At 29.5% G+C, this 25,266-nt stretch overlaps 8 protein-coding genes and 2 pseudogenes across 10 annotated transcripts, besides 2 other annotated features; 5 read left to right on the top strand and 5 right to left on the bottom strand.

Moving 5' to 3' along the window:
- Positions 1 to 4: 4 nt before the first annotated feature.
- TVAGG3_0806910 (serine threonine-protein phosphatase family) lies at positions 5 to 247 on the bottom strand (the record flags this gene model as incomplete). Its single annotated transcript, XM_051247552.1, has 1 exon — positions 5 to 247. One exon carries the CDS (start codon positions 245 to 247, stop codon positions 5 to 7), a length of 243 nt encoding a protein of 80 aa, XP_051083027.1.
- Positions 248 to 265: 18 nt separating this feature from the next.
- On the bottom strand, positions 266 to 628 carry TVAGG3_0806900 (uncharacterized protein; the record flags this gene model as incomplete). The annotated part of the gene is made up of 1 exon (XM_051247551.1): positions 266 to 628. One exon carries the CDS (start codon positions 626 to 628, stop codon positions 266 to 268), a length of 363 nt encoding a protein of 120 aa, XP_051083026.1.
- Positions 629 to 3,984: 3,356 nt separating this feature from the next.
- TVAGG3_0806890 (uncharacterized protein) lies at positions 3,985 to 4,200 on the bottom strand (the record flags this gene model as incomplete). The annotated part of the gene is made up of 1 exon (XM_051247550.1): positions 3,985 to 4,200. The coding sequence occupies one exon, from the start codon at positions 4,198 to 4,200 to the stop codon at positions 3,985 to 3,987; it is 216 nt and encodes a 71-aa protein (XP_051083025.1).
- A 69-nt stretch (positions 4,201 to 4,269) lies between these two features.
- TVAGG3_0806880 (uncharacterized protein) lies at positions 4,270 to 4,707 on the top strand (the record flags this gene model as incomplete). The annotated part of the gene is made up of 1 exon (XM_051247549.1): positions 4,270 to 4,707. A coding segment is annotated over one exon (438 nt), but the record flags the coding sequence as incomplete, so codon positions are not given.
- Positions 4,708 to 5,334: 627 nt separating this feature from the next.
- Positions 5,335 to 6,692: a mobile genetic element.
- A 97-nt stretch (positions 6,693 to 6,789) lies between these two features.
- Positions 6,790 to 7,470, top strand: TVAGG3_0806860 (uncharacterized protein; the record flags this gene model as incomplete). The annotated part of the gene is made up of 1 exon (XM_051247548.1): positions 6,790 to 7,470. The coding sequence occupies one exon, from the start codon at positions 6,790 to 6,792 to the stop codon at positions 7,468 to 7,470; it is 681 nt and encodes a 226-aa protein (XP_051083023.1).
- A 144-nt stretch (positions 7,471 to 7,614) lies between these two features.
- TVAGG3_0806850 (uncharacterized protein) lies at positions 7,615 to 8,763 on the bottom strand (the record flags this gene model as incomplete). The annotated part of the gene is made up of 1 exon (XM_051247547.1): positions 7,615 to 8,763. One exon carries the CDS (start codon positions 8,761 to 8,763, stop codon positions 7,615 to 7,617), a length of 1,149 nt encoding a protein of 382 aa, XP_051083022.1.
- A 1,529-nt stretch (positions 8,764 to 10,292) lies between these two features.
- Positions 10,293 to 25,266: part of a mobile genetic element that runs on past the window's edge.
- On the top strand, positions 11,555 to 15,020 carry TVAGG3_0806830 (annotated as a pseudogene). Its single transcript has one exon. A coding segment is annotated over exon 1 (3,466 nt).
- On the top strand, positions 18,810 to 19,957 carry TVAGG3_0806820 (annotated as a pseudogene). The gene has a single exon. A coding segment is annotated over exon 1 (1,148 nt).
- TVAGG3_0806810 (uncharacterized protein) lies at positions 20,470 to 20,697 on the top strand (the record flags this gene model as incomplete). Its single annotated transcript, XM_051247546.1, has 1 exon — positions 20,470 to 20,697. One exon carries the CDS (start codon positions 20,470 to 20,472, stop codon positions 20,695 to 20,697), a length of 228 nt encoding a protein of 75 aa, XP_051083021.1.
- Positions 22,858 to 24,056, bottom strand: TVAGG3_0806800 (uncharacterized protein; the record flags this gene model as incomplete). The annotated part of the gene is made up of 1 exon (XM_051247545.1): positions 22,858 to 24,056. A coding segment is annotated over one exon (1,199 nt), but the record flags the coding sequence as incomplete, so codon positions are not given.

Below are 25,266 nucleotides of genomic sequence, written 5' to 3'. Positions count from 1 at the left end.
TTTTTTAATACGGTTGAGGTGTTGGATTTGGTTGCCAACTAGACTGTGGTGCAGGTTCAGGCTGTTGTATAACAGGAGCTTGTTCTTCTGGTTCAGGGTCTTTAGGTATAATACCAACAAACTGACCTACTCTTTTACCAATATTTTTGACTCCGTTCCAAATTCCTCTTCCTACGGTTTTTATTCCATTCCATATACCTCTTCCAACATTTCGAAAGAAGTTTCCTATCTTACTGAAGAAACCCATTTTACTATATGTAAAAATCTAATGTCCGCCTAGTCTCTTACGTTTCCTGTTGAGTTCCATAGCATTCTTTAACTGGAGCTCATACATTCTGTTTCTCCTCTGGTAGAAAACATATTCTGGGTCAACTCCTGTGTTCGCGTCATCTGCATAAAGTTGTTTATATCCCACTTCAGGGTTTGTATAAAACTCTTTCCATCTCATATTTGCATACCATGGTGGCAAACCTAACGCAGCGTTATTTGACATGGCAGTTTGCATTTGTACATCTGTTGGCACTTGACCATAGTTTGCCATTGCAGTTTGTATTCTAACTTCATTTGGAATATTCTCTGGGTTTGGTTGTCCAGGTTGCTGTGCATTCGCTAAGTTCTGTGCGTCCATTTAATATTAGATAAAAATATCTCTTACGAGTACATATACTGAACATTTGCAGGCATTGGTTCATCTTCATATTCTCTGTACTTTTCTGCCACGTCAAAGAAATAAATGACACAATGGAAAAAACCTAAAACAAGTAGTCCTATTTCAAACCACATTTACTTACTAATAAAATTTCTTTGTTATGACACTTTCTCCGGTTTATAGGACCTCTCTCATATTCTATCTTGTCATATCTAAACTCATAGTCATGTATGTCCTCTAACCATCTCATAACGGTTTCCAAACCACTTTTATCGGATGTAAAGTAAAAGCATGGATGGTTATGTATAACGTCTAAAGTTTCTAAAGAGTCTCTCAAAGTCCAGTCTACTTGGTATTGAAAATCCCATGTGTTATAGAACGGCGGGTCCACTATAAAGAAAACATTTTCCTTGTCTTTATATTTTTCATACAACTCTGTCCAATAACATCTCACAAACTCTATACCCTCAATATATTTTTCTATGTCCTCTTTGAAAACATTTGTATAGTTAAGATATAAAACTTTTGACATAAGTGTTTCAATGTCATGAACTCTTATAGCACCACTATATAATAGTCTAGCAGATATACTATCCCAGTCTATATATTCTGCTTTTTTCAAAACCTCTCTCACAATATTTTTCTTATCTAATGGTATACGTTCCATCTTACCTATAGGTATCTTTTCTTTTAACTCTTTCAATATATTGTTTGTGTCTGGAATATGTTTGAGACGGTTCATATAGTTGTCGAAGTCATTGCATATAATCTTTGAGTCTGGGAATATTGTATGGCACAAATGGGATATATAGAAACTTCCACCGAACAAATCTACAAATGTTAGACCATTCGGTAGTTTCTTAAGTTCTCTCAATATAATATCTTTACATCTACTCTTATTTCCAAAGAACGGTAACGGTGGTTTTGTAAAATTCATTTATATATAATAATAAAAATGTTTTTTCCTGAAAAGTGACAGAAAAGTGACAAAACATGAAAACATATATAATTTGTGAAAAGTGAAACATTATATAATGTTTTCGACCCAGAAGAAGGCTTCTTCCCAGAAGCAATGGAGGAAGAAGAAGAGTCCTCCGAATTCACACCAGAAGACTAACAATTTTCCGAATAAAAACTTCATTTATACTAAACATCTTCGGGGCTAGAGGGCACGAAGTGCCTGGAAGCCCCACTACCTTTTTTTTTTTTTTTTTTTGCAATTCAAAAAAATGAGAAAAATTTCGGATTGTCCAAATTGAAGGATATAATTTTTTTTCTTTAGCCAATAAATCAATGTATTATATTGCATTCATTATCCAATGAGTAGTTACACATAATATTAGCATATAACACTCTTGCTGTTTACAAATACAAATTTTGATTTGATTATTTTGTTTAAAGCTATTCTATTTATAGTGATCTCTTATATAACATGTTGTATAAAATATCTATATTACTATTATTGTATTTCATGAATCTTTTTTCATTAATAAAATTTTATTGGAAAAATTTCAACTTTTCATTAATCTAAATTGACATCTGTGATGCTTCCTATTCTGTTACAACTATTAAAGCTTACATTTAAATTCGAATTCAAAATTTCAAATTTTTTTAAATTGATCAATACAATGATTTTAATAATATATATTTGTTTGTGCTTTTAAATTTCTTAAGCTTTCAAAATTTAAGAGAATTGATAACTTAATACAATATGATCTTAATGATATACTAATTAATAATCCGCAAAATTTAAAAAAGTCTTCTCAAAACTAAATTCAATGCCTTTCAATCGAGATTTTGAGGCAACTTTAGTATAAATCTCGATAAAAGATGGATGTTCCCTATATGAACAAGCTTCAAATGATGAACTGTCATAGATATAATTTGAATATCTCATTAAAAAATCAATTCGATTCGATATTTTCATGAATTTTGGTTTTACTCTGTTTTTATTACGACCACCGACAATATGCAGAAGTTTAACAATTAAATTTCATAGTATTTAAGTCACATCGACAATTTGAATGATCAAATTTGAACAAAATAATATAAACTTGATTTACTTTGAAATTATTATACTATTTGATGAGGGTTTGGGAGTTATGACATAAGGGTTTCGTTTTGCTAAAATTATCACTTTTATAGCATATTTGTTTTTGGATGTTTTGCGAAACCAAAAAAAAACTATGATATACAATGTGTGTGTAAAGAAAATACTTTATTTACTAGTTAAAAAATCATTTGGTATTGATCAAGTTATAGTAGTATATGTTGAAGGGTTGTGTGACTTTTTTTGTAAACGTAAGAATTCATACAATATAGAACGATTTTGTATCATTTTTTTTAACATATGAAGTAAAAAATGTATGATTCTTACGGTTTTTATTCTCACGTTTTTGAATAAATCAAGATTTAAAAAATTTTCAAAATTGTAAGACATTTACACTCAGCCCATACATAACGAAATAAACACATTAAAAAAATTAACATTAATTTTAAAATAATTTATATTTCATCACTTATAAAAGAAGCTATATATAGATGATGTCAGGTTATTCAATAATTAAACATTGTTTAAATCCTGATTGGAATCAATGGAGTCATGAATGAGTAAAATAAACTTTAAAAATAAATTGAAACTAATGATTATTTGAATTTATGAAATCAATTATTTGATTCATTCTTTCTTCAATAATTTCTATTTTTTTTGTTAAATCATCTATTTTCATTAATGAGGTGATTCTTGATTGAGGAATAGATTTCAAACTAACCACTCCTTTTATTTTTGAAATTTTGAATCCATCAACTTTAAACATTTTATTCAATTTACATGTTGTCAATTCTTCAAATAATTTTTTATTATTAGCATAATAGTCATTAAATTCTTCAACAGATGAAAAAATTTTTATTTCAGTAATTGGTTTAACAACGTTTATTTTTTGTTGAACATTTTCACTTTCATTTATTTCTTCCTCCTCTGTTTCATTTATTTTTAAAATCGGTTTCATTTATCATTAAATAAAAATTAGAATATAAGTGATGAAATATATTTTTTAATTAATATTAAATCAGAAATGGCGGCAGGATTCTTTAAAAAATTATGGGATGGAATTAAGAAAGCTGCGGGTTGGGTTCATAAAAAGATTATTAAACCCGTTGCAAACTTTTTGGCACCAGTAGCGAAAACGGCAGGAACTATCATAGGTGGAGTATTAGGTACTAAAGCAGGTAATCCGGCGATGGGAGCACAAGCAGGTAACGCAATTGGTGGAATTGCTGAAGGAATACTTAATAAAATAGGAGGTAAATAGTGGAAAAATAAATAAATATTATTTTTATCTTAGTATCGGTTGAAGTCTTTGATAAACTTTTTCTCCTTTATTTAATATTTCTCTTATTGGGGCAGCTTTTGGTGTTATTGATTCAGCAACGTCACTAATTGCTTCTTTATTCTTAAATATCCAATTTGCTCCCTTCTTCATTGTTTCCCAAACTTTATGCGCTCCTCTTTTTACTTTATCCCACAGTTTCTTAAATATACCTGCAGCCATAGTTGATTATTTCATTAAAATTAAAAATTCATTTTCATCTTTTAATTTTGATTTTTTATTTATTAATAAATGACGACTAACTATTTGGTGCCAAACACTAAACCGATTAATGGAAATGTGTTTCATTCATTCGAAAAGATAAATGAAATATTCGCAAAGAATGACGGTAGAAGATATTATAGAGAACTTGAAAGTTCATGCTATGACTCTGATGCTCCATATTTTGATGATAAACAAACTCATTTAAGAATTACAAATCCGGCTCATGATGTGAACCAATTAGGTGACACATATATTAAACGCAAAGTTAAAGCAACTCTAGTTTCAAATAAAGCTTTCACATGTGATGCCGCTTTTAAATGCATGCGTTTATTCGTTGGTTACAAATCATCAAATCAAAACTTTAAACAATTAGAAGTAGAAACCGAAAGAGGTGATGCTGGTTATCTTCAGATGGATTGTGCCCGTGAATCTTTCGCATTTGCAACATATAAACCAAAATCAGAAAGGAAAGTTAAAAAGTTTGTTCATTCGTTATATAATAATGTTCAAAAATATGATAACTCAGTATGTGGTAAATATATTGACCCTTCAGAAGTTTTCAAGAACGCAAATGAAGAAGTTGATGTCACTTTTGATATGATTATTCCGGTAAATGATTTGTTAGCATTTCAGGCGTTCGATGATTATCCTAAATCATTTGGTGAAATCATTCTTAAATATTATGTTTTCAGGGATACTTTAGTATTTTGTCAGGTTGACCCGTTAAGAGTTGCTGATTTACAAAATTACGTTTATGAAAAGATAACTGATGAAAATTATGAAAAGATTATGAATCATGTTTATAAATATGATCGCAAATTCCAACAAATCGGACTTCCTGCCAAATTAATTACAAGCTTAGCCGCTACATCTGCTGACGCAACAGTTGATGACGTTATTATTTCATGCACAAAGATGGAAGTTTTAGAGGATAAATGCATTACACCAGGATACGGTTTAATTGAAGAATCAGTTAAAGCAATACCACGTTTATTCAGTAAGGAAGATCCATTCATGATTCCAGCTCAACATATTGACGTTCGTTCACTAAATGGAGGTTGCATCACTCCTGAAGGTATCAGCTCAGATTTCTCATACGCTCTTCATAATGTTACAGATGTTGTGTTAACATTTCCAAAGAATGCAATGCAAAGAACAGTTTTAGAAAATCCAATGCTTCGAGGTCTTCAGGTCACTATAGATTCCAGAAACTTCCCCGATCAAGCGATGACCACAGTGGGCGACATATTCTTTACACGTATGCTTCAAGCTTCTGATTTAGATGGAGTGAATGAATGCGCAGAAGAATACGAGGACTCATTAACTAGACCACTGAATGATGATAATGGCACGCCATTAGCTAGAACATGGAAAGACCAAACCTCATTCTTATGCACTATTCCAGTTCAACGTGATGGAGCAGGTATATTCTTTGATGGATTAGAAACTTTCAATTCACAAGTTACAGTACAAGTGAAAGCTTATCCAATCATTCAGGGTGAAAATGACACTTACTGTTCAAAGGTGACAAATCCTCCTCAGGTTTGGTTTACTAGGACTACGTATTGGACATGGACACCGGACGAAGGTTTGAAATATCATCCAACAGGTACACCACCACAGTATAGAAGTTCATATGATGAAATATTGATTAATAGAAATGTTTAAAATTATAAATTTATTTTTGATTAAATGGATTTCAATTCTGAAGAATTAACAGATGTATATAATACATACATAGATGATATGATTAATGAAGCATTGAGTGATAATAGAAATGCTCTATCTAAGGAAAATTAATGAAAATTCCATATTCTGAATGTTACTTAAATTCAATCACTGCAGCAATTGGTAAACAAAATAAAGGTAAAACATTAACAATATTAAAACAAATTATCATTATTGCTAACACTTCCCCCCATTCACATGTGTTAATTTATATCAACCGTTCAGGTTCACCTTCAGATGATACATTTGAATCTTTAAAACATTTAATCAAAATTCCAATTATTTATTTATCACAAGAAGAAGCAGAAGATTATTTAAAAAACTTTTTAATGTATAAAGAATTATATAATACAATCAAGAAGCAAGGATTAGAGGATAAAATTATTGATAAACAACGGGATGAATTATTTGAAACACTTTCTATTTCAAATTTTGATAGAGAATTTTTGCATTCACTCATTTTTCTAGATGATGCAGTGAAATCAAAACTAATAACAAACGAGAAATCATATTTTAATCAGTTATTAACTCAATGTCGACACATTCAGTGTTCATTCTTCATGGCTGTTCAATATTTCAAAGCATTAAGCACAAACATTAAATCAAATCTATCAACCCTTTTCATTTTCAGTGGGTTTAGTCGTCAACAGTTGAACGTTATGCTTTATCAAGTGAATTTACCAATGAGCATTAATGAACTTTACACACAATATCAGCAATTAGGTGAACATGGAAAAATAATAGTTGATTTAAATAAAGGAAGTGTTAAATTTGATTAACTTTTTATAATTAATTTTTATTTTTTATTTATAATTAAACATGACAGAAATAGCAAATCTTCTACAGGTTCCATTAAAACAAGGGACAAACAAAAAGGGTGCATATTATAATAGAACTATGAAAGTTCCAGATGGAATGAAAGAATTAGTTCATATTGTTGCTGGTCTTCAAAAAGATGTTAAACAAATGAGAAACGTTTTAACATTACCAGAAGCTCAAGCATATGCCAAACATCATGGACCAAATTGGGAAGCACATGAAGCAGACATTACAGGACCAAATGGAAAGCCTGATGGAATAAAAGAAGTCTTTGTTACTGATGGTCAAGGTAATATTAAAGTCATAAATGGGTATAAATTAACAATGACGGATTATCCTAAACGTAAAGCATATAATGAACATTATCCTATGCAATTTGATGAAAATGGAAAAGCTGTTAAACAATACATTGGAAAAGGTGAAAATGGTCCAATGTATTCATACCATCTTATTCCATATTCTTATTTCAATGAAGAATTAAATGCTGTTGAAGAGGGACCGGATGGATTACCACGATATGTTAATCAGTTTGATGGTCAATATGCAAATATTAGACCTGAAATTCCAGCTAAGAAATTCTTTAAAGTTGCTTTATTCGATCCAGTGTTCAATGAACAGAAAGAAGCAATGAAAGCAGAATTTAAACCAATTCAAGTGGCAAGAATTTCTTCATCTTCATGAGATTTCTGAAAAGTTTTACCATCAGAAATGAGTAATTGTATATGTTAATCAGTTTGATGGTCACATTAAATTTTAGCTGTTCCGTTTTTGTTCATTTATGTAAGAATAAAAAATTAAAAAATAAATAAAAATAAAGTTTATTTTTTAAAGCCCATAAAATGAATTAAGAACACATAAATTTTTATCATCTGCGACGTGACGAATACATTTTAATTTACTCAAGAATGCGTACCCTGATACATTAAATCTAATTCCTGTCTTATTTAATTTCACAACTTTGAAAAGGAATGTATGAATAGCTATAAAATGATGAGAAGATGTTTTATGGGTTGCTTCCATTTTTTCTGAAATAAATGAATAAATATAATGTTTATAAGTTTTCATATCTTTTATGTTCTTAATAACGAATGGTATAGACCTTTCAACTTCGTCTTCCTTCGGTGCTGTTCTTTCATATGAAACATTATTGGTATCTTCAATAATGAAACCACAATCACACAAAATTTTATAGGTTCCAATGGTTTCTTTTGATATTTTATCTAATAAATCAAAAACTTTATCAACACCTGTGCATTTATTTAAATAATAATTTGTGTAAATATCATGATCTTCTTTCTTAATCGTATTAGTTGCATATGTCACGTTTTTAAGAGCTTTTTTGAATTTCTCAGAATCGAGAGGGGGTGAAAGTAATATACATGGATAATCTCCATCGTCAATAAACTGAAGCTTATGTTTATGAATAAATTTTGTGCCTTCTTCTGAAAGTGTTTCGTCAATATCACCATCTAATAAATTTTGTGTTGATTCTAAGACATAATTTTTATATCTTTCTTCATGAGATTTCTGAACTTCTGATTCTGAAGCTGGGATATTCATTAAACCCTCTACTTCATTTTCATTATATTTTTCAACTTCTCTTAATTCCTTAATTTTTTCATCTATTTCATCTCTTATTTTTTCCAGTTTTTCAATCTCATCGTTATAATATTCATCTTGTTTAATTTTTTCTTCAAAATATTCAGGAGGTGTTTCAAGGCTCTCTGAGCCCAGGTCCTCTGGACCATAAAGAGGAATATTCTCCTGTTTTTCAACTTTTTTGGGATATAAATATCTCATTATAGCCTTTTTAGTAATTGGTCCGTTATATTTAAATTCATTCAACAATCTGGAAAACTCTTTCACATTCTGCATATATGTTGGATAAGAACCGTCTCCAAAATTTTCTAAAATATTTTCTAATTCTGAATTAGTGAACTTTAAAGATTTCAATGAATTAGTTGTTATACTCATTTATTATAAAATAAAAAATAAAAAAAATAAATTATTCAAAAATGTAAGACATGAATTTTTAAAGTTTATTTTACTCATTCATGACTCCATTGATTCCAATCAGGATTTAAACAATGTTTAATTATTGAATAACCTGACATCATCTATATATAGCTTCTTTTATAAGTGATGAAATATAAATTATTTTAAAATTAATGTTAATTTTTTTAATGTGTTTATTTCGTTATGTATGGGCTGAGTGTAAATGTCTTACAATTTTGAAAATTTTTTAAATCTTGATTTATTCAAAAACGTGAGAATAAAAACCGTAAGAATCATACATTTTTTACTTCATATGTTAAAAAAAATGATACAAAATCGTTCTATATTGTATGAATTCTTACGTTTACAAAAAAAGTCACACAACCCTTCAACATATACTACTAGTTATTTTTTCTGGATAAGATATTATATGGATAATTGGATAGAAAATACAATTATATAATCTTGTACCTGGTTTAATTAAGCTAATTGTCATCAGAAACTTGTAATTTTTATGAATTTCAGATTTTCTTTTCATTACTGCTTTTCTTAATAGGTCAAGTTCTTATTTACGTTATAAAGTATGATATTTACAAATATCAAGTTATCATGTTTTTTGAGAAATTATGAGAAACAAACAAGAATGAAAAAGATAGGAATAGCAATGAATAGTGATGTGGGTATAGAAAATGTAAGAGATATAAATGCAAAGCAATCAGTATTTAGGATATTGACCATAGATTTCGAAAAAAAATGCTGCATATTGAGCGAAAACTATGATTATATTATAAGGCTGTCATTTAAAGCATAATGAAACTATTCCCTTTTCATTTTAATCGAATAAGATAGTAAAGATTTTTGAATTAGCTAGAAACTGATGAGATGTTTTCACAAATCAGATTTTTAATCTCTATAATGCATAATTCACTCAATATCTCAATTTTGATATTGCGAGATATTAGTAGTATATAAGTGCGGGTTGTGTGACGTTTTTTGTAAACGTAAGAATTCATACGATATTGAACGATTTTGTATCATTTTTTCTAACATATGAAGTAAAAAATGTATGATTCTTACGGTTTTTATTCTTACGTTTTTGAATAAATCATTAAAAAAATTAACATATGAAGTAAAAAATGTATGATTCTTACGGTTTTTATTCTTACGTTTTTGAATAAATCATTAAAAAAATGTATGATTCTTACGGTTTTTATTCTTACGTTTTTGAATAAATCATTAAAAAAATGATACAAAATCGTTTATGTCATCCACATTTACACTCAGCCCATACATAAATAATTTATTTGATCTTTTATAAAAGAAGCTATATATAGATGATGTCAGGTTATTCAATAATTCATTATTTTTGAATAACTGATGAGGTCACCAGGTCACCAGGTAATTTAATTTCTCTGAAAAAATGTGACAACATGACATTTTGACAACAGGAATGAAAGGAGGATGGTATTTATTAATTATTGTTTAAATCCTGATTGGAATCAATGGAGTCATAAACGAGTAAAATAAACTTTAAAAATAAATTGAAACCAATGATTATTTGAATTTATGAAATCAATTATTTGATTCATTCTTTCATTTCTGAATAATTTATTTTTATTTTGTATGAAATGAGCGTCAAAACTAACGACGTTAAAAATTAGGATTCACAAACGGGGAAATAAAGGATATATTAGAGGAGGCAGGTTATGAGGTTGATAAATATTATTTAAGAAATTGTAAAAAATTCACAGAGTTCTTAAATGAATTTGATTATGATGGAAAAATGAATAAAGATGATGTTATAAATTTCTTATATCCCACATCTAAAGAAGAAAAACCTAAAGAACCCGATGTTTTCCCTGAATATTATGAAGAACGGATTAAAGATGATGAATATGATGAAATTGAAAGACTGGAAAAAATAAGAGATGAAATAGATGAAAAAATTAAGGAATTAAGAGAAATTGAAAAATATAATGAAAATGAAGTAGAGGGTTTAATGAATATCCCAGCTTCAGAATCAGAAGTTCAGAAATCTCATGAAGAAAGATATAAAAATTATGTCTCAGAATCAACACAAAATTTATTAGATGGTGAAATAGACGAAACACTTTCAGAAGAAGGTACTAAATTTATTCGTAAACATAAGTTACAATTTATTGATAAGAAAATACCCCTGTATCCTACTTTCACCACCTTTAGATTCGAAAATTCAAAAAAGCTCTTAAAAACGTGACATATGCAACTAATACGATTAAGAAAGAAGATCATGATATTTACACAAATTATTATTTAAATAAATGCACAGGTGTTGATAAAGTTTTTGATTTATTAGATAAAATATCAAAAGAAACCATTGGAACCTATAAAATTTTGTGTGATTGTGGTTTCATTATTGAAGATACCAATAATGTTTCATATGAAAGAACAGCACCGAAGGAAGACGAAGTTGAAAGGTCTATACCATTCGTTATTAAGAACATAAAAGATATGAAAACTTATAAACATTATATTTATTCATTTATTTCAGAAAAAATGGAAGCAACCCATAAAACATCTTCTCATCATTTTATAGCTATTCATACATTCCTTTTCAAAGTTGTGAAATTAAATAAGACAGGAATTAGATTTAATGTATCAGGGTACGCATTCTTGAGTAAATTAAAATGTATTCGTCACGTCGCAGATGATAAAAATTTATGTGTTCTTAATTCATTTTATGGGCTTTAAAAAATAAACTTTATTTTTAATTTTTTTTATTCTTACATAAATGAACAAAAACGGAACAGCTAAAATGAATGATAATCAAATTAGAGCAGAAGGTAGAAGGTTATTTAAACGCTTCTATAACATTCCTGATGGTGTTAATCCTAAAACTCGTAGAAGCTATTTAAATGAAGCAATAGATGCATATGAAGGTTTTGACATTTCATCAGAAAGTGAGAGATTAGCGAGAATGTTAAATGTTAATATTGATTTCTATTATTGTGATCCTCAACCAGAAGACGTGGACATAAATAAGGTAGACTTTCCATTAGTGGAATCAATAATGATAGATCCAGAATTTGAAACAGTAAATATTTTATTAACACAGAGTCCATGTGGAAAACTTCACGCTGACAGAATAACAGACGTTGAAGCACTCACCGGCTATAAAGTTTGTCCATATTGTAAAGAAGAAGTTTATTCTATCCGTGATGATCCAGAAAGGAAAAACCAAAGAAGATTTTTAAAGCATTGTGAGAAATGTAAAGAAAATAATGGAAGATTAATTCAAGACGTTCAATTGCAAAAGACACAGCAACCATATGCACCACATATTACGAAACAGAAGATATATCAGTGGTTATTAGCTCACAATTTGCAGAAATATTATAAACCGACAAGATATTATATTACTTTTGACTTTGAAACATTAGAGACTAAAGAAGAATTACAACTTTCTGAGTGTGCAACTTTGAACGCTTACTTAAAACCATTCATGGTATCATCAACGGTTAAATTAAACGATAAAACATATACGAGGAATTTTTGCTTAACTTCGAGTGATTCTTTTATTTCTGATTGGATTGAGTTTTTATTTTCAACCTGTTCATTAGTTGCTAAATCAAATATTGAACAATATGAAGAATTATTGAAGCCGCAAACGGTGGGGACTTTGTCTCATACATTAAATGAAAAACAGAAGGAAGCATTTAAAGAACTTCTAATGAGGAATTCAATAAAGTGAATATCATAGGTTTTAATTCGGGAAAGTTTGATTTAAATTTAATTCTTCATGATTTAAACACTGCAAAATGGAAAATAAAATCAATGCTGGGTTCATCTTCACAATTTAAGCAAGTCATTGTAAAGAAAACAAACGTTCCATATGAATTGAGATTTATTGACATCAGAAATTATATAGCGGGTGGGACATTAGACCAATTCACTCAAGATTTCGGAAACAATAAATCACGTGTTAAATCCTTTTTCCCTTATCAATTCATCACATGGGAAAATTACGAAGAAGAATTATATAAAGTGGAACCATTCACGAAAGATTCATTTTATTCAGCATTAACTCAAGAAACTATATCAGATAGTGATTATCAAATATATCTCAATGATGCTAAAAATTTTAAGAATAGATTAGAATATTTTATTCATTATTGCAATAAAGATGTTGAAATTATGATTGACCCAATCGATAAAATTATTGAAGAAACATTTGTTTATAAAATTGACATGCTTCATAATCTTTCTTTATCATCGAATGCTTCAATGATTCGTTACGCTTTAGCATATAAAGACTTTAATCCTAATGAAAAATATCCTGAGGAAGAGATAGAATCAAGTTTTGAATTAACGAAAAAGTATTGGAAATATAAAATTGAATCATATAAGAAACAAGATGAAAAAGCAGAAAGAGATACTAAAAATAATGTTTCAATGGATGATTTTCAATACTATCACGATTTAATCCTTTCATCTAAATGCAAAATGTGTGGTAAAGCGTTTACATATGCAAATAAACCAACATTAGATAGAATCGATAATGAAAAACCACATACCAAAGAAAATTGTCAGTTAATGTGTTGTTATTGTAATGTCGTAAAATCAAATAAAGATGAAGATGTTCAACGTTTAAGAATCAATTTAAGAAATTATGCATTAAAAAATAATTTACCAATGACTTTAGATTCAGTTGAAGCTTATCACATTCTCCGTAATGGAATTACTGGTGGTCTATCAAATGTTCAACATAGAGTAAATCTTAAAGGAATCACGCACATTAATAAACTTTCATATAATCCAGAAACTAAAACTGTATCAAATGAGGACACCACCAACATTATGACTCATTTCGTTGGTGTTGATTTTAATTCATTATATCCTTCATCATTTTCATCTAATCCTCATGATTTCATTCAATATACTGACCATAAAATGTATATGCCGGGAAGATTGAATGGTGTTATCATTTGTGATACAGCAACAAAGAAAGCAAAAGCATTGGGAATAATTAAGAAGAAAAATACTTTATTCGTGGCTGAAGTAAAGGGTCACATTGATGAAAAATACATTAATGATTACATAAACTTTTTACCGATAATAAGAAACTTAGATATTATCACAGATGAAAAAACAATTGGCAGTTTTATGTATAATTACATGAAATCAAACAATCTACCAGTTGACCAGAAACAGAGGAAATTAACTCAGTTAGCATCAACACACAACCAATATCAACCATTTTCTTCTTATTATCTTTGGTATCTAATAGACAGATTTCATTTTATCATTGATGATATTCAATCAATTTTAACATTTACTAAAAACACTTGTTTTAATGAATTTGCGAACGAATTTATGAACGAAAGACAAAAGGCTGAATTAGAAGGAAATAAAGGAAAAAGTTTATTTTGCAAGATTTCACTTAATGGATCATATGGTTACGATGCAATGAATACACAAAATTACACAAAGACTAAAATAATGAATGCACAGAAGGCACGCGTTGCATGTATGTCAAATAAGTTTAAAAACATAAGAGAAATAGGTGAAGATACATATCAAGTGATGCTCAAAGATAGATTTTATAGATGTGAACATGTTTACAAGAGGCATTCTTCACTTTAGATAATGCTAAATACTGGTATTTGGTTTTCATTTATGATTTTATGTATAAATGCATGAATGTTAATCGTTTTCATTTCATTGAAGGTGATACTGATTCATCTTATTGGGCAATCGCTGGTGATCCAAATCTTCCTAACACTCAAGCATTTCAAGCAATTGTTACCGATAAACAATTTTATGATAAAAACATTTTCAAATTCGCACCATTTGATTTCTTCTGTTTTGATGAGAAATTTAAACCTAAATTAAAGAATAAAGCTGAAGAAAAAGCACATGAGAAGAAGTTATTGGGTTTAGCAATTGAGAAACAAGGTGATAACATGGTTGCTTTATGCCCCAAGTGTTATACATCATTCAACGGTTCAATTGATGGAGGTGATTTTAAAAAGATTGCGCAAAAAATGAAAGGTGTTAGTTTACGACAAAATAAACAATTAACACCTAAAAATTATTTGGATATAATAAATGATAAAGTGATATTTGATGGTCAGAATATTAATTTACAACTTAAAAACAGGTCAATGACTCGCTTAACAATTGGTAAGACTGCATTAACAGGAGCACACACTAAGGCTGTATGTTGTGAAAATGGATGTTGTATGCCGTTTATTTAATACAATTTAAAATTTTAATGGAATGCCACAGAAGAGACAAAAGGAACCGTTGAATGATGGTTTTGATTCTTGATCAAAGAGGTGAGCGCCCTTAAAACATTTATTTTATTTTTATATAAATGAATAATGTAGATTTAAAAATTTAATTGATGATTTAGTATTTAATCAAAATTCTCTTACTTATTATGAATTAAAAGCATATCTCCAAAAATATGATGAAAATATAACGGGTGATGATATGGATTATTATTGGTCACATTATAAAAATGAAATTTTGAAATATCATGATAAAATAATTTCTAAAATTAAAGACAAAATTAAAAATAATGAATATGCAAAGGGAAAAACTAAATCACAACTTAAACAATTGAAAGATTTCAAAAATAAAGTATTAACAGAAGAAGATATTGATGAATTATATAATTTATATAATCCTGAGCCGCAAAAAACAAAGGAACAAAACGCCCAGGTCATTCAGACCATAAATGAAGCACAAGCTTTAATTTATGATTCATTAGTTAAACCATATTCAGCCCGACTTTTAAATGAAGATCAACTTTTGGAATTCATCCTTCAACATAAACTCGAAGCGGGAAAGTATATCAAACCTTTATATACAGCATATTTAAAACAAATGAATAAAATACATCCAGAATTAATGAAAGAAGGAATGAAATCCAAAACTTCATCATCCAAAATCAAAGCAGATAAAATTAAACCACTTGCAACCCCAAAACCTCCAACAGTAGTACCTCCAACAGTAGTACCTCCTCCTCCTTCAGTTAATCCTTCATCATTCACTTTATTATATCCATTTCAAACATTAAAGAAGCAAAAAGATTTTAAAAAAGATTTCAAGATATTAAATAAACCAATTGACCCAAAAATTCAACCGTTAAAGAAAAAATTTGGTCGCCCTTCATTTGCACCATATCCATATTCATACGAAATCGATCATTTAGAATATTCAAAAGGAAACGTTACTTATTTATTTGCCATTAACATTAACACAAGATATTTATATTGCATTCCGGTGAAAGGGAAAATAGAACAGGAAACAAGAAGAGCTATTCAATACTTACTAGATCATGAAAGAGTAGATAATATCAGGGGTGATGGTGATAAAGGATTTCAGGCAGCTATGGCTCATTATTTCCCACAAATTAATTTTTACTTTTCATCCTCTTCATATACGTTTCATAATAAAATAGTTGATGCAGTAATGAGAACTCTTAGAGATGCGTTAGGGGTTAACGGTCAGATATACTGGGATGGAAATCATGACTCCATCATACAGCAGTTAGTATATTATTACAATAATACATGGCATAGAACTATAAACATGAAACCAGTGGAAATGAAAAATGATATTTCAAAAGAATGGAAATATATTAGAAAGCAAATGGAAAGGTTAAATGATGTTAAACGTGAACAAATTAATTCGGGGCTCATGAATTTTAAACAAGGGGATAAAGTTTTGATTCATCTCGATTATGGAAAAACTGATAAATCAATGACAAAAAGAAGACGAAGATTTGACACAATAGCTGGATTTGTTAGATATATTAACGGTAATGTATTAGTTGAGGTTAACAATAAATTAATAGAAATTCCGATTTATTTTATTACTCCATTATATTTAAATAACATTTAATTTTTTTTTATTTCGTAAGAAATGAGTGACAACGAAGCAACCAAGAGTCCAGACGATGAATATAAAAAGAAACTAAACAGGATTAAATCAAAAATATGCTATTGCAAAAAGAAGCAGCAATGTGGTGGGGTTGAAAATGATAAAGAAATAATCGAAAAATTAAAAACTTACCGTTCAATCCTTAAACTGAGTGAAGCAAAAATAAAAGAATTTAATAGAATAAATAAATTGATTGGAAGAGATGAATTTAATAAAGATGAATTTTTAAACTCAATCCAAATTTAATTTTTATTCCTCATCTTCTCTGTTTTTCACACATTTTTCCAACTTCTTCTTCAAACAAATGTTTAGCATTCTCTACTGTATCTTCGAGTTCTTCTTCATCTAACTTCTCATGAACTTTCTTGTCTATGGAGTCCATAATTTTTCCAACTGCTATGCAATACGTAACTGTTTGTTATATTGTATGTACTCGTATTCCTCATTTATGGCTTCATGGACTATAACTGTTGTTGTGTTCTCTGATGTTGTCATTACTGTCTTTACATACAAAATAAAAAAATAAATAAAAATAAAACTAACTTTATTTTCTGACTTTCACAAAAGACCAAAAATAAACGCTTTACATGTATTTTTCAGCAACTTCGTCAAATAATTTTATAGCTTTATCTATCTCATCTACTTCAAACGTTTCTTTACCTTTCGTGGGAGCACCATACATTTTCTCAAAAACTTCAAGCAGTTCTGTTTCAGCAGCTCTCATATCATTAACAAACACAACCTTGACTCTATTGACTGTACTGTCATATCTTTGAGTTATATTATATGTCCTTCCTATCTTATATCTTTTTGTGTTGAAGTCCTTCGGTTTCTGAACGATGTAAAGTAAGCCTTCACTGCAACGTTCCGTATCGAATGAACCATATGTTATGAAGTTATATCCAACAACTGGGTCTAACCATAACAAAACTATTGGTATAAGACTTTTGTCTATAAGATATGCTCTTGTTCCATGAAATGCTACTGATATCATAAGCTCGGGATTTCTTGTCAAAATTTTCTGAGTTGAAGCATTTCTAACCCAGTCGTTTGTTTTCTTTTCAGATGGAGATATAATGTCTGACAAAGAATATTTGTTGTATTTCTTTGAGTATCTTACGTTTAAATCACCTATTCTAACCACTTTGGTGTCATTGTCTATCTTTCTAACTGTTTCAAACTCAATGTTTGTCATTACTGTCTTTACATACAAAACGAAATAATAAATAAAAATAAAATTAGCGTTATTTTTCTAACTAATGAAATTCATTATTTTTGAATAACTGATAGGGTCACCAGGTCACCAGGTCACCAGGTAATTTAACTTTTCTGAAAAAATGTGACAACATGACATTTTGACAACAACATAGGTTCTTCAATAATGCTTCATGAATGCCTTCCTCATTAATGTTTTTAGGTTCTTCAATAATGAATTATTTTTGAATAACTGATAGGGTCACCAGGTCACCAGGTCACCAGGTAATTTAACTTTTCTGAAAAAATGTGACAACATGACATTTTGACAACAGTCGTGGAAATATGATGCAGTCCAAAAATAAAGTTAGTTTTAAAATTATTTTTATTTTTTTATTTCTATATAAATGACAACAACAAACAACAACAGCAACTATATCGTTTCTGATGAATTAGTTATTGATTCATTAGTTGAGGAATTAGCTGATTCATTGGTTGATGAAAAAGTTGATTCATTAGTTGATGAAAAAGTTATTGATTCATTAGTTGAGGAATTAGTTGTGGCAGAAACTAAAACCCTTAACGAAAGAATTGGTGAAAACAAGATTGATTTACATAACTACCTCAAATACGATGGAGGAAGAGGAAGGAAAACTGGTATGGCTTTATTAGTAAATAAAATTCTAAATTTAACGATTATAGATGTTGATATCAATAAATCGTACAATGATGAACTTAAAGAAACAGTTAGAAAAGACATTTTATCAAAACTTTCGGATAAAGATGTTATCGTTAAAACCGCTTCAGGAGGTCTTCACATTTATTGCAACACTAATTTCTTCTATGCAGTTTCGAACAGAATGATTAAATGTTATTCCTGCAATGATTATGATATTGACATAATGACTTCAATGATGATTCAAAGCGTTCTTTAGTAGTTATGGCTGATTCAAGAGTTCGCAAGAATGCAACAGAACCAATCAATACATACTCATTCATTCGTGGAAGTTATGATTCAACATTAACAGAACAGTGAATGATATATTAAATGATTTGAATATTAAGGTAAGAGTTGAACAGAAGAATGAAGAAATAAAGACTATATGAATGAAAACAAAGATGTAAACATTGACGATAAACTAGCTCAGAGCATAGTTGATGGCATCTGTGATTTTGAAGTACATAATGACGGTGGAAACATGAATTTAGAAAAAGAAATAACATTATTCACACTGTTTCAAGCTATTAATTCGTTACCTGATCATTTGATTAATGAAGCATACGATAACGTTTATAACTTCTGCAGTTTAACAGAAAATGCAAAAAGTAATTTTGAAAAAGCACGTGGTAGATATGCACATTTAATGACTTCTCCATTTGTTTTGGTGAAGATTCTAAAACTATATCAAAAGGAATATTATGATGAATATGTTTTGCCTTTATTACGTAAGCCGAAAATAACATTTGACATCAAACTTGACGACTCGTTTTTGATAACAGATATTAGACGCAAGGCTGAAAATCATCAGTATAAAAACAGTTCTGAAGTAATTGAGGATTTATCACGTGTAATCCGTTTTGTAGATTGTGGAAACAAATATTTCATTCAGAAAGATTACAACATACACGACAAAATGAATCAAATATCATTCGTTCTTCAATCAAACATGAAAGAGTCACTAAAATGATTAAATTATTTAAAGAAGAAGGTAAAACAATAACAGCATGGGATGTACTATTAAATCAATTGTCTTCATTAACCGTTAAGGGTGTTTGCTTTAAATCTGATTCCCCGATGTTTTCTCAACGTTTCAGGGTTATAAATACAACATTCTTGAAAAGCTTGATTACTCAAAAATTGAGATGTTTATGAATTTCATTAAAGAAGTCATTTGTGATAATAATGAAGAAGTGTATAAATACCTTCTCGGCTGGATTGCATCAATGATTCAACATCCTGGAATCAAGAATGAAACAGCAATTATTTTGAAAGGACTTCAGGGAACAGGTAAAAACAGATTTACAGACATTATTTCTGAACTTCTCGCTGGTTATTCATGCAAAAACATTACTGAAATAGGTGAGCTAACGGGTAATTTCAATTCAGTAGTTGAGAATAAAATGCTTCTTGTACTTAATAAACTCAAGAATGTAGGTGAAGACAGACTCGCAAACTTCAACGCTTTAAAATCAATTATAACGGATAATGAGATAAGAATTAATGAAAAGAATCAACCCAGAAGAACTGCTCAGAATGTTGCCAATTTCATTTTCGTAACTAATAACGTTTACCCTGTCAAAATTGAAGTTGGAGACAGAAGATATGTAGTTTTAAGAGTTAATGGTAAATTTAAGGGTCAATTTGATTATTTCAAGAATTTGATGAATTCATGCACAAAGGAATTTTATGATAATTTACTGACGTATTTTATGCAATATGACCTTTCATCATTTAATGTACGAATCATTCCGATGACTGAAGCCAAACAAGATTTAATTGAATTATCAACAAATCCTTTAGATGTATGGATAAATACACATTATGATGAATTGTGTGTAGGTATGACGTGTAAAAATGCTCTATTCTGCAAACCATCAGACATGAAAGACAAGAATTTCCAAATGAGTATTAAGGATAAATGTGATAGGAAACAAAGAAAAATAGATGGTAAACAGACATGGTATTATGTTTTGAAAGAAGAAATGAAAGGATTATATAAACAGGTTGAACCAAACGATAATGATGATTCATTTACTGACGATGAAATACCTGTAAATGATGCTTTATAAAATGTGACTTGAATTTATTTTTGCCATCCTCCTATGTTGTTGTCAAAATGTCATGTTGTCACATTTTTTCAGAAAAGTTAAATTACCTGGTGACCTGGTGACCTGGTGACCCTATCAGTTATTCAAAAATAATGAATTGCCATCCTCCTATGTTGTTGTCAAAATGTCATGTTGTCACATTTTTTCAGAAAAGTTAAATTACCTGGTGACCTGGTGACCTGGTGACCCTATCAGTTATTCAAAAATAATGAATATTGCCATCCTCCTATGTTGTTGTCAAAATGTCATGTTGTCACATTTTTTCAGAAAAGTTAAATTACCTGGTGACCTGGTGACCTGGTGACCCTATCAGTTTCAAAAATAATGAATATTGCCATCCTCCTATGTTGTTGTCAAAATGTCATGTTGTCACATTTTTTCAGAAAAGTTAAATTACCTGGTGACCTGGTGACCTGGTGACCCTATCAGTTATTCAAAAATAATGAATATTGCCATCCTCCTATGTTGTTGTCAAAATGTCATGTTGTCACATTTTTTCAGAAAAGTTAAATTACCTGGTGACCTGGTGACCTGGTGACCCTATCAGTTATTCAAAAATAATGAATTATTGCCATCCTCCTATGTTGTTGTCAAAATGTCATGTTGTCACATTTTTTCAGAAAAGTTAAATTACCTGGTGACCTGGTGACCTGGTGACCCTATCAGTTTCAAAAATAATGAATTATGCCATCCTCCTATGTTGTTGTCAAAATGTCATGTTGTCACATTTTTTCAGAAAAGTTAAATTACCTGGTGACCTGGTAGCAGTGAAATAAAATTTTGTTATCAGTTATTTTATCATCGTTTTATTAAGTTCATCTTTAGTTAATAATTTGAATGGATTCGCTAATGTTCCACCTTGAGTCACAACACCTGCCCTGGCTAATTGTGAAGAACCTGGGATAAGTACTCCATGAAATGATTTCATTGGTATCATTAATTTAGAAATAGTTGGCTTAATTAATTTTGTCATTTATGATAAAAATAAAATTGCATAATTTAAATTTTTCTTTCTCATTTTCTCATTTTTTATCCTGTTTTGGTTTCAGCAACTTTTCAAGTTGTTGTCTTGTCAGTAACTTTAATTTTAACTTTGGATCAAATATTGGGTTTCCATCTTTATCTCTTCCAATAACACCATATGGTAGAATCTTCATTTATACTAAAATAAAAATTTAAATTATGCTGTTCGCTCTTTTTGGAGCTCAGGACTTTCAGTCCGTTCTAAAGTTTGTTTTACAAACATTGAGCGTTCATTGAACTCTATACCATGCGTAAACTGTCATGTAAGGTGGCATGTATTCTTTACCTTGTCCCGTTGTTTGTGTATATCCTGAAACGAAATGTGTATGGTTTCCTTCTCCCTGAGTGTCACTCCAGTAACAATTTATAGCAAACTTAACGTCGTCTTTAACATCATATCCTTTACCTTTTGTCATTCCTGACCAATCCCAATATCTATGCTTATGCCAACCTGCCTGAGATGTACTTAAATCTATGTAGTGACTGTGTGCAGGTAAATTTTCACCTGAAATTGTTTTACTTCCACCTGTTTCTTTTGAAGAGTTTGCACAATACAAAAACCTGTCTACAATCTGTTCCCATGCACCAACACCAAACATTACTTGAGGACCTCTTGCATCCATAGATGTATAAATAGAACCTACTGGGTTCATTAAATCAAACATATGAGATAATATAGGATTGTCTATTTTGAACTTAAAATATAGTGCAACTATTTCAGGTTTCTTCTGGTTTGTGTCAGAATATTTTTTATAATATAATCTTATGTTTTCAGGGTAGGTAAAATCTTGACTATAATATTTATTTTTGTCATCTGTATAATAATATACTATTCTCGTTTTTTCTATTGCATTATATCTTTTATATCTATAATAATCTAAATATAATGTTAGCTTTTGTTCATCTACATGTGGTGTTCTGTCGTCATCTCCATAGTCATAATAATATGGTGTTGGAGCTGGGTGAGGCAATGTCATATCTACCATTTCATAAACTCTTAAATATTTCTTTTGTTCGTCTCCATATAAGTTTAAGTAGCAGTTGTTGTCTAATGGAACTTTAACTTGTGTACCATTATTCTTTATATAGCTTACATACATTTCATTGTTATTTTTCGGAATGAGTTTACACCGTGCACCATTTTTTAAGGACTGTACCAATTGCCATCTAAAATATTTATTTTCTTCATTGACAGAAAAGTCACCAACAATAGTTTCAATATTTTTTGTTGTTCCTATCAAACTTTGGTATATTTCGTTGACATATTCATTATCTGCCTTCTTCTCTAACTCACCATTAACATAAGTTTTATCTGCTTTAAGGTCTAAACATCCTGAAACCCATCCTGTATCAGCTTTAGTTTTAAAAATCTTTGATGTCCATTCATGATACCATTCAACCCTTTCTTTAATTTCATTATCTTTTTCATCAACATAAACCAAATTTGCTTTCTTCATTAATTCACCGTTGACATATTCATTATCTGCCTTCTTCTCTAACTCACCATTAACATAAGTTTTATCTGCTTTAAGGTCTAAACATCCTGAAACCCATCCTGTATCAGCTTTAGTTTTAAAAATCTTTGATGTCCATTCATGATACCATTCAACCCTTTCTTTAATTTCATTATCTTTTTCATCAACATAAACCAAATTTGCTTTCTTCATTAATTCACCGTTGACATATTCATTATCTGCCTTCTTCTCTAACTCACCATTAACATAAGTTTTATCTGCTTTAAGGTCTAAACATCCTGAAACCCATCCTGTATCAGCTTTAGTTTTAAAAATCTTTGATGTCCATTCATGATACCATTCAACCCTTTCTTTAATTTCATTATCTTTTTCATCAACATAAACCAAATTTGCTTTCTTCATTAATTCACCGTTGACATATTCATTATCTGCCTTCTTCTCTAACTCACCATTAACATAAGTTTTATCTGCTTTAAGGTCTAAACATCCTGAAACCCATCCTGTATCAGCTTTAGTTTTAAAAATCTTTGATGTCCATTCATGATACCATTCAACCCTTTCTTTAATTTCATTATCTTTTTCATCAACATAAACCAAATTTGCTTTCTTCATTAATTCACCGTTGACATATTCATTATCTGCCTTCTTCTCTAACTCACCATTAACATAAGTTTTATCTGCTTTAAGGTCTAAACATCCTGAAACCCATCCTGTATCAGCTTTAGTTTTAAAAATCTTTGATGTCCATTCATGATACCATTCAACCCTTTCTTTAATTTCATTATCTTTTTCATCAACATAAACCAAATTTGCTTTCTTCATTAATTCACCGTTGACATATTCATTATCTGCCTTCTTCTCTATGTCATTAAGGAAACCTTTTATGAATTCCTCATTTAAATTAAATCTTCCAATCTTCAAAACTTTAGGAAATGCATTTAATGCGTAATATCTTTGTTCTTCTGGTGGAATTGATGTTATATCATCCGTTATCCCTTTAATTTTTGAATTCATAAATAAAATTTCTTTTATATTTGATATCACTGCACCACCTTTGCAAACGAATTCGAAACGCTCATTTTTCAATACTATCTCCAAATCTCCATATTTCAACCTTTGCGTTTGTTCTGCCGTCTTTGAATTATATGCATATATGGCGTATGTAATGGTCTGAAGGACCTGGGTGCTTTGCGCCTTAAGTTGCTGTGGTTGCTGTTGTTTAATCATTTATTATGATTTAAAAATATTTAATCCGTTATCTCATCAGCTATTTTTTCTATTTGAAATTGCCATAATATTTCATTCATAAATTCTAAATCACAATCAAATAGGTCAGTTATTCTAAATTTAATATTTGATAAATCTTTTGAATGAAGAATAAATGAATTCCCAGATAATTGAAACGGATATGATAAAGAAAATGTGTTTAAGTTGATGGATAAAATGTTTTGTATTGATGGGTAAGAGTTAGGGTCTAATGTTTGATGTGAAAATCTCATTGGGGTATTAACTTTATCACATTTGATTAAAATGAAATTGGAACCGGTGTCAGAATACAAAACATCCCCAACATCTTTTTCAAAATTTAATATCCCCAACAATGAACGAAGATGAGGAGTACAAAATTTAATTTTCAGCGGAAATTTAATAAGGTTATTTATTTCATCAAGTTCAAAAAGTTTATCAGGTTTTGATTTAAAATTTTCTTCATACCATACGATAAATGATTCATTTAAATAACTTAAAATCGTGTTAATATCCCATTTCGCTATCACATTATTTATATACATATCATACGTTTTTTCAAGGTCATCTTTAATAAATGATATATAATCTGAAGGGTCTAAAAGAATGGGATTAAATTTACCACTCACAGAAACGAGAGTAACATTATAAATTCCACTAACTGTTAAATTTAATTCACAACTATTATTCGAAATAATATTGATAATTGACATTTTTATTACGATTAAAAATATGGTAAAGCGTTATTTTCCAGTGATAAATAAAACTAGAATAAGATTACCTCAAG

Source organism: Trichomonas vaginalis, chromosome VI, assembly GCF_026262505.1.
Source record: "Trichomonas vaginalis G3 chromosome VI, whole genome shotgun sequence".
In the NCBI taxonomy this organism is placed as follows: domain Eukaryota; phylum Parabasalia; order Trichomonadida; family Trichomonadidae; genus Trichomonas; species Trichomonas vaginalis.
The sequence above is the reverse complement of the archived record's forward strand: the minus strand, read 5'-3'. Positions and strand labels throughout refer to the sequence as shown.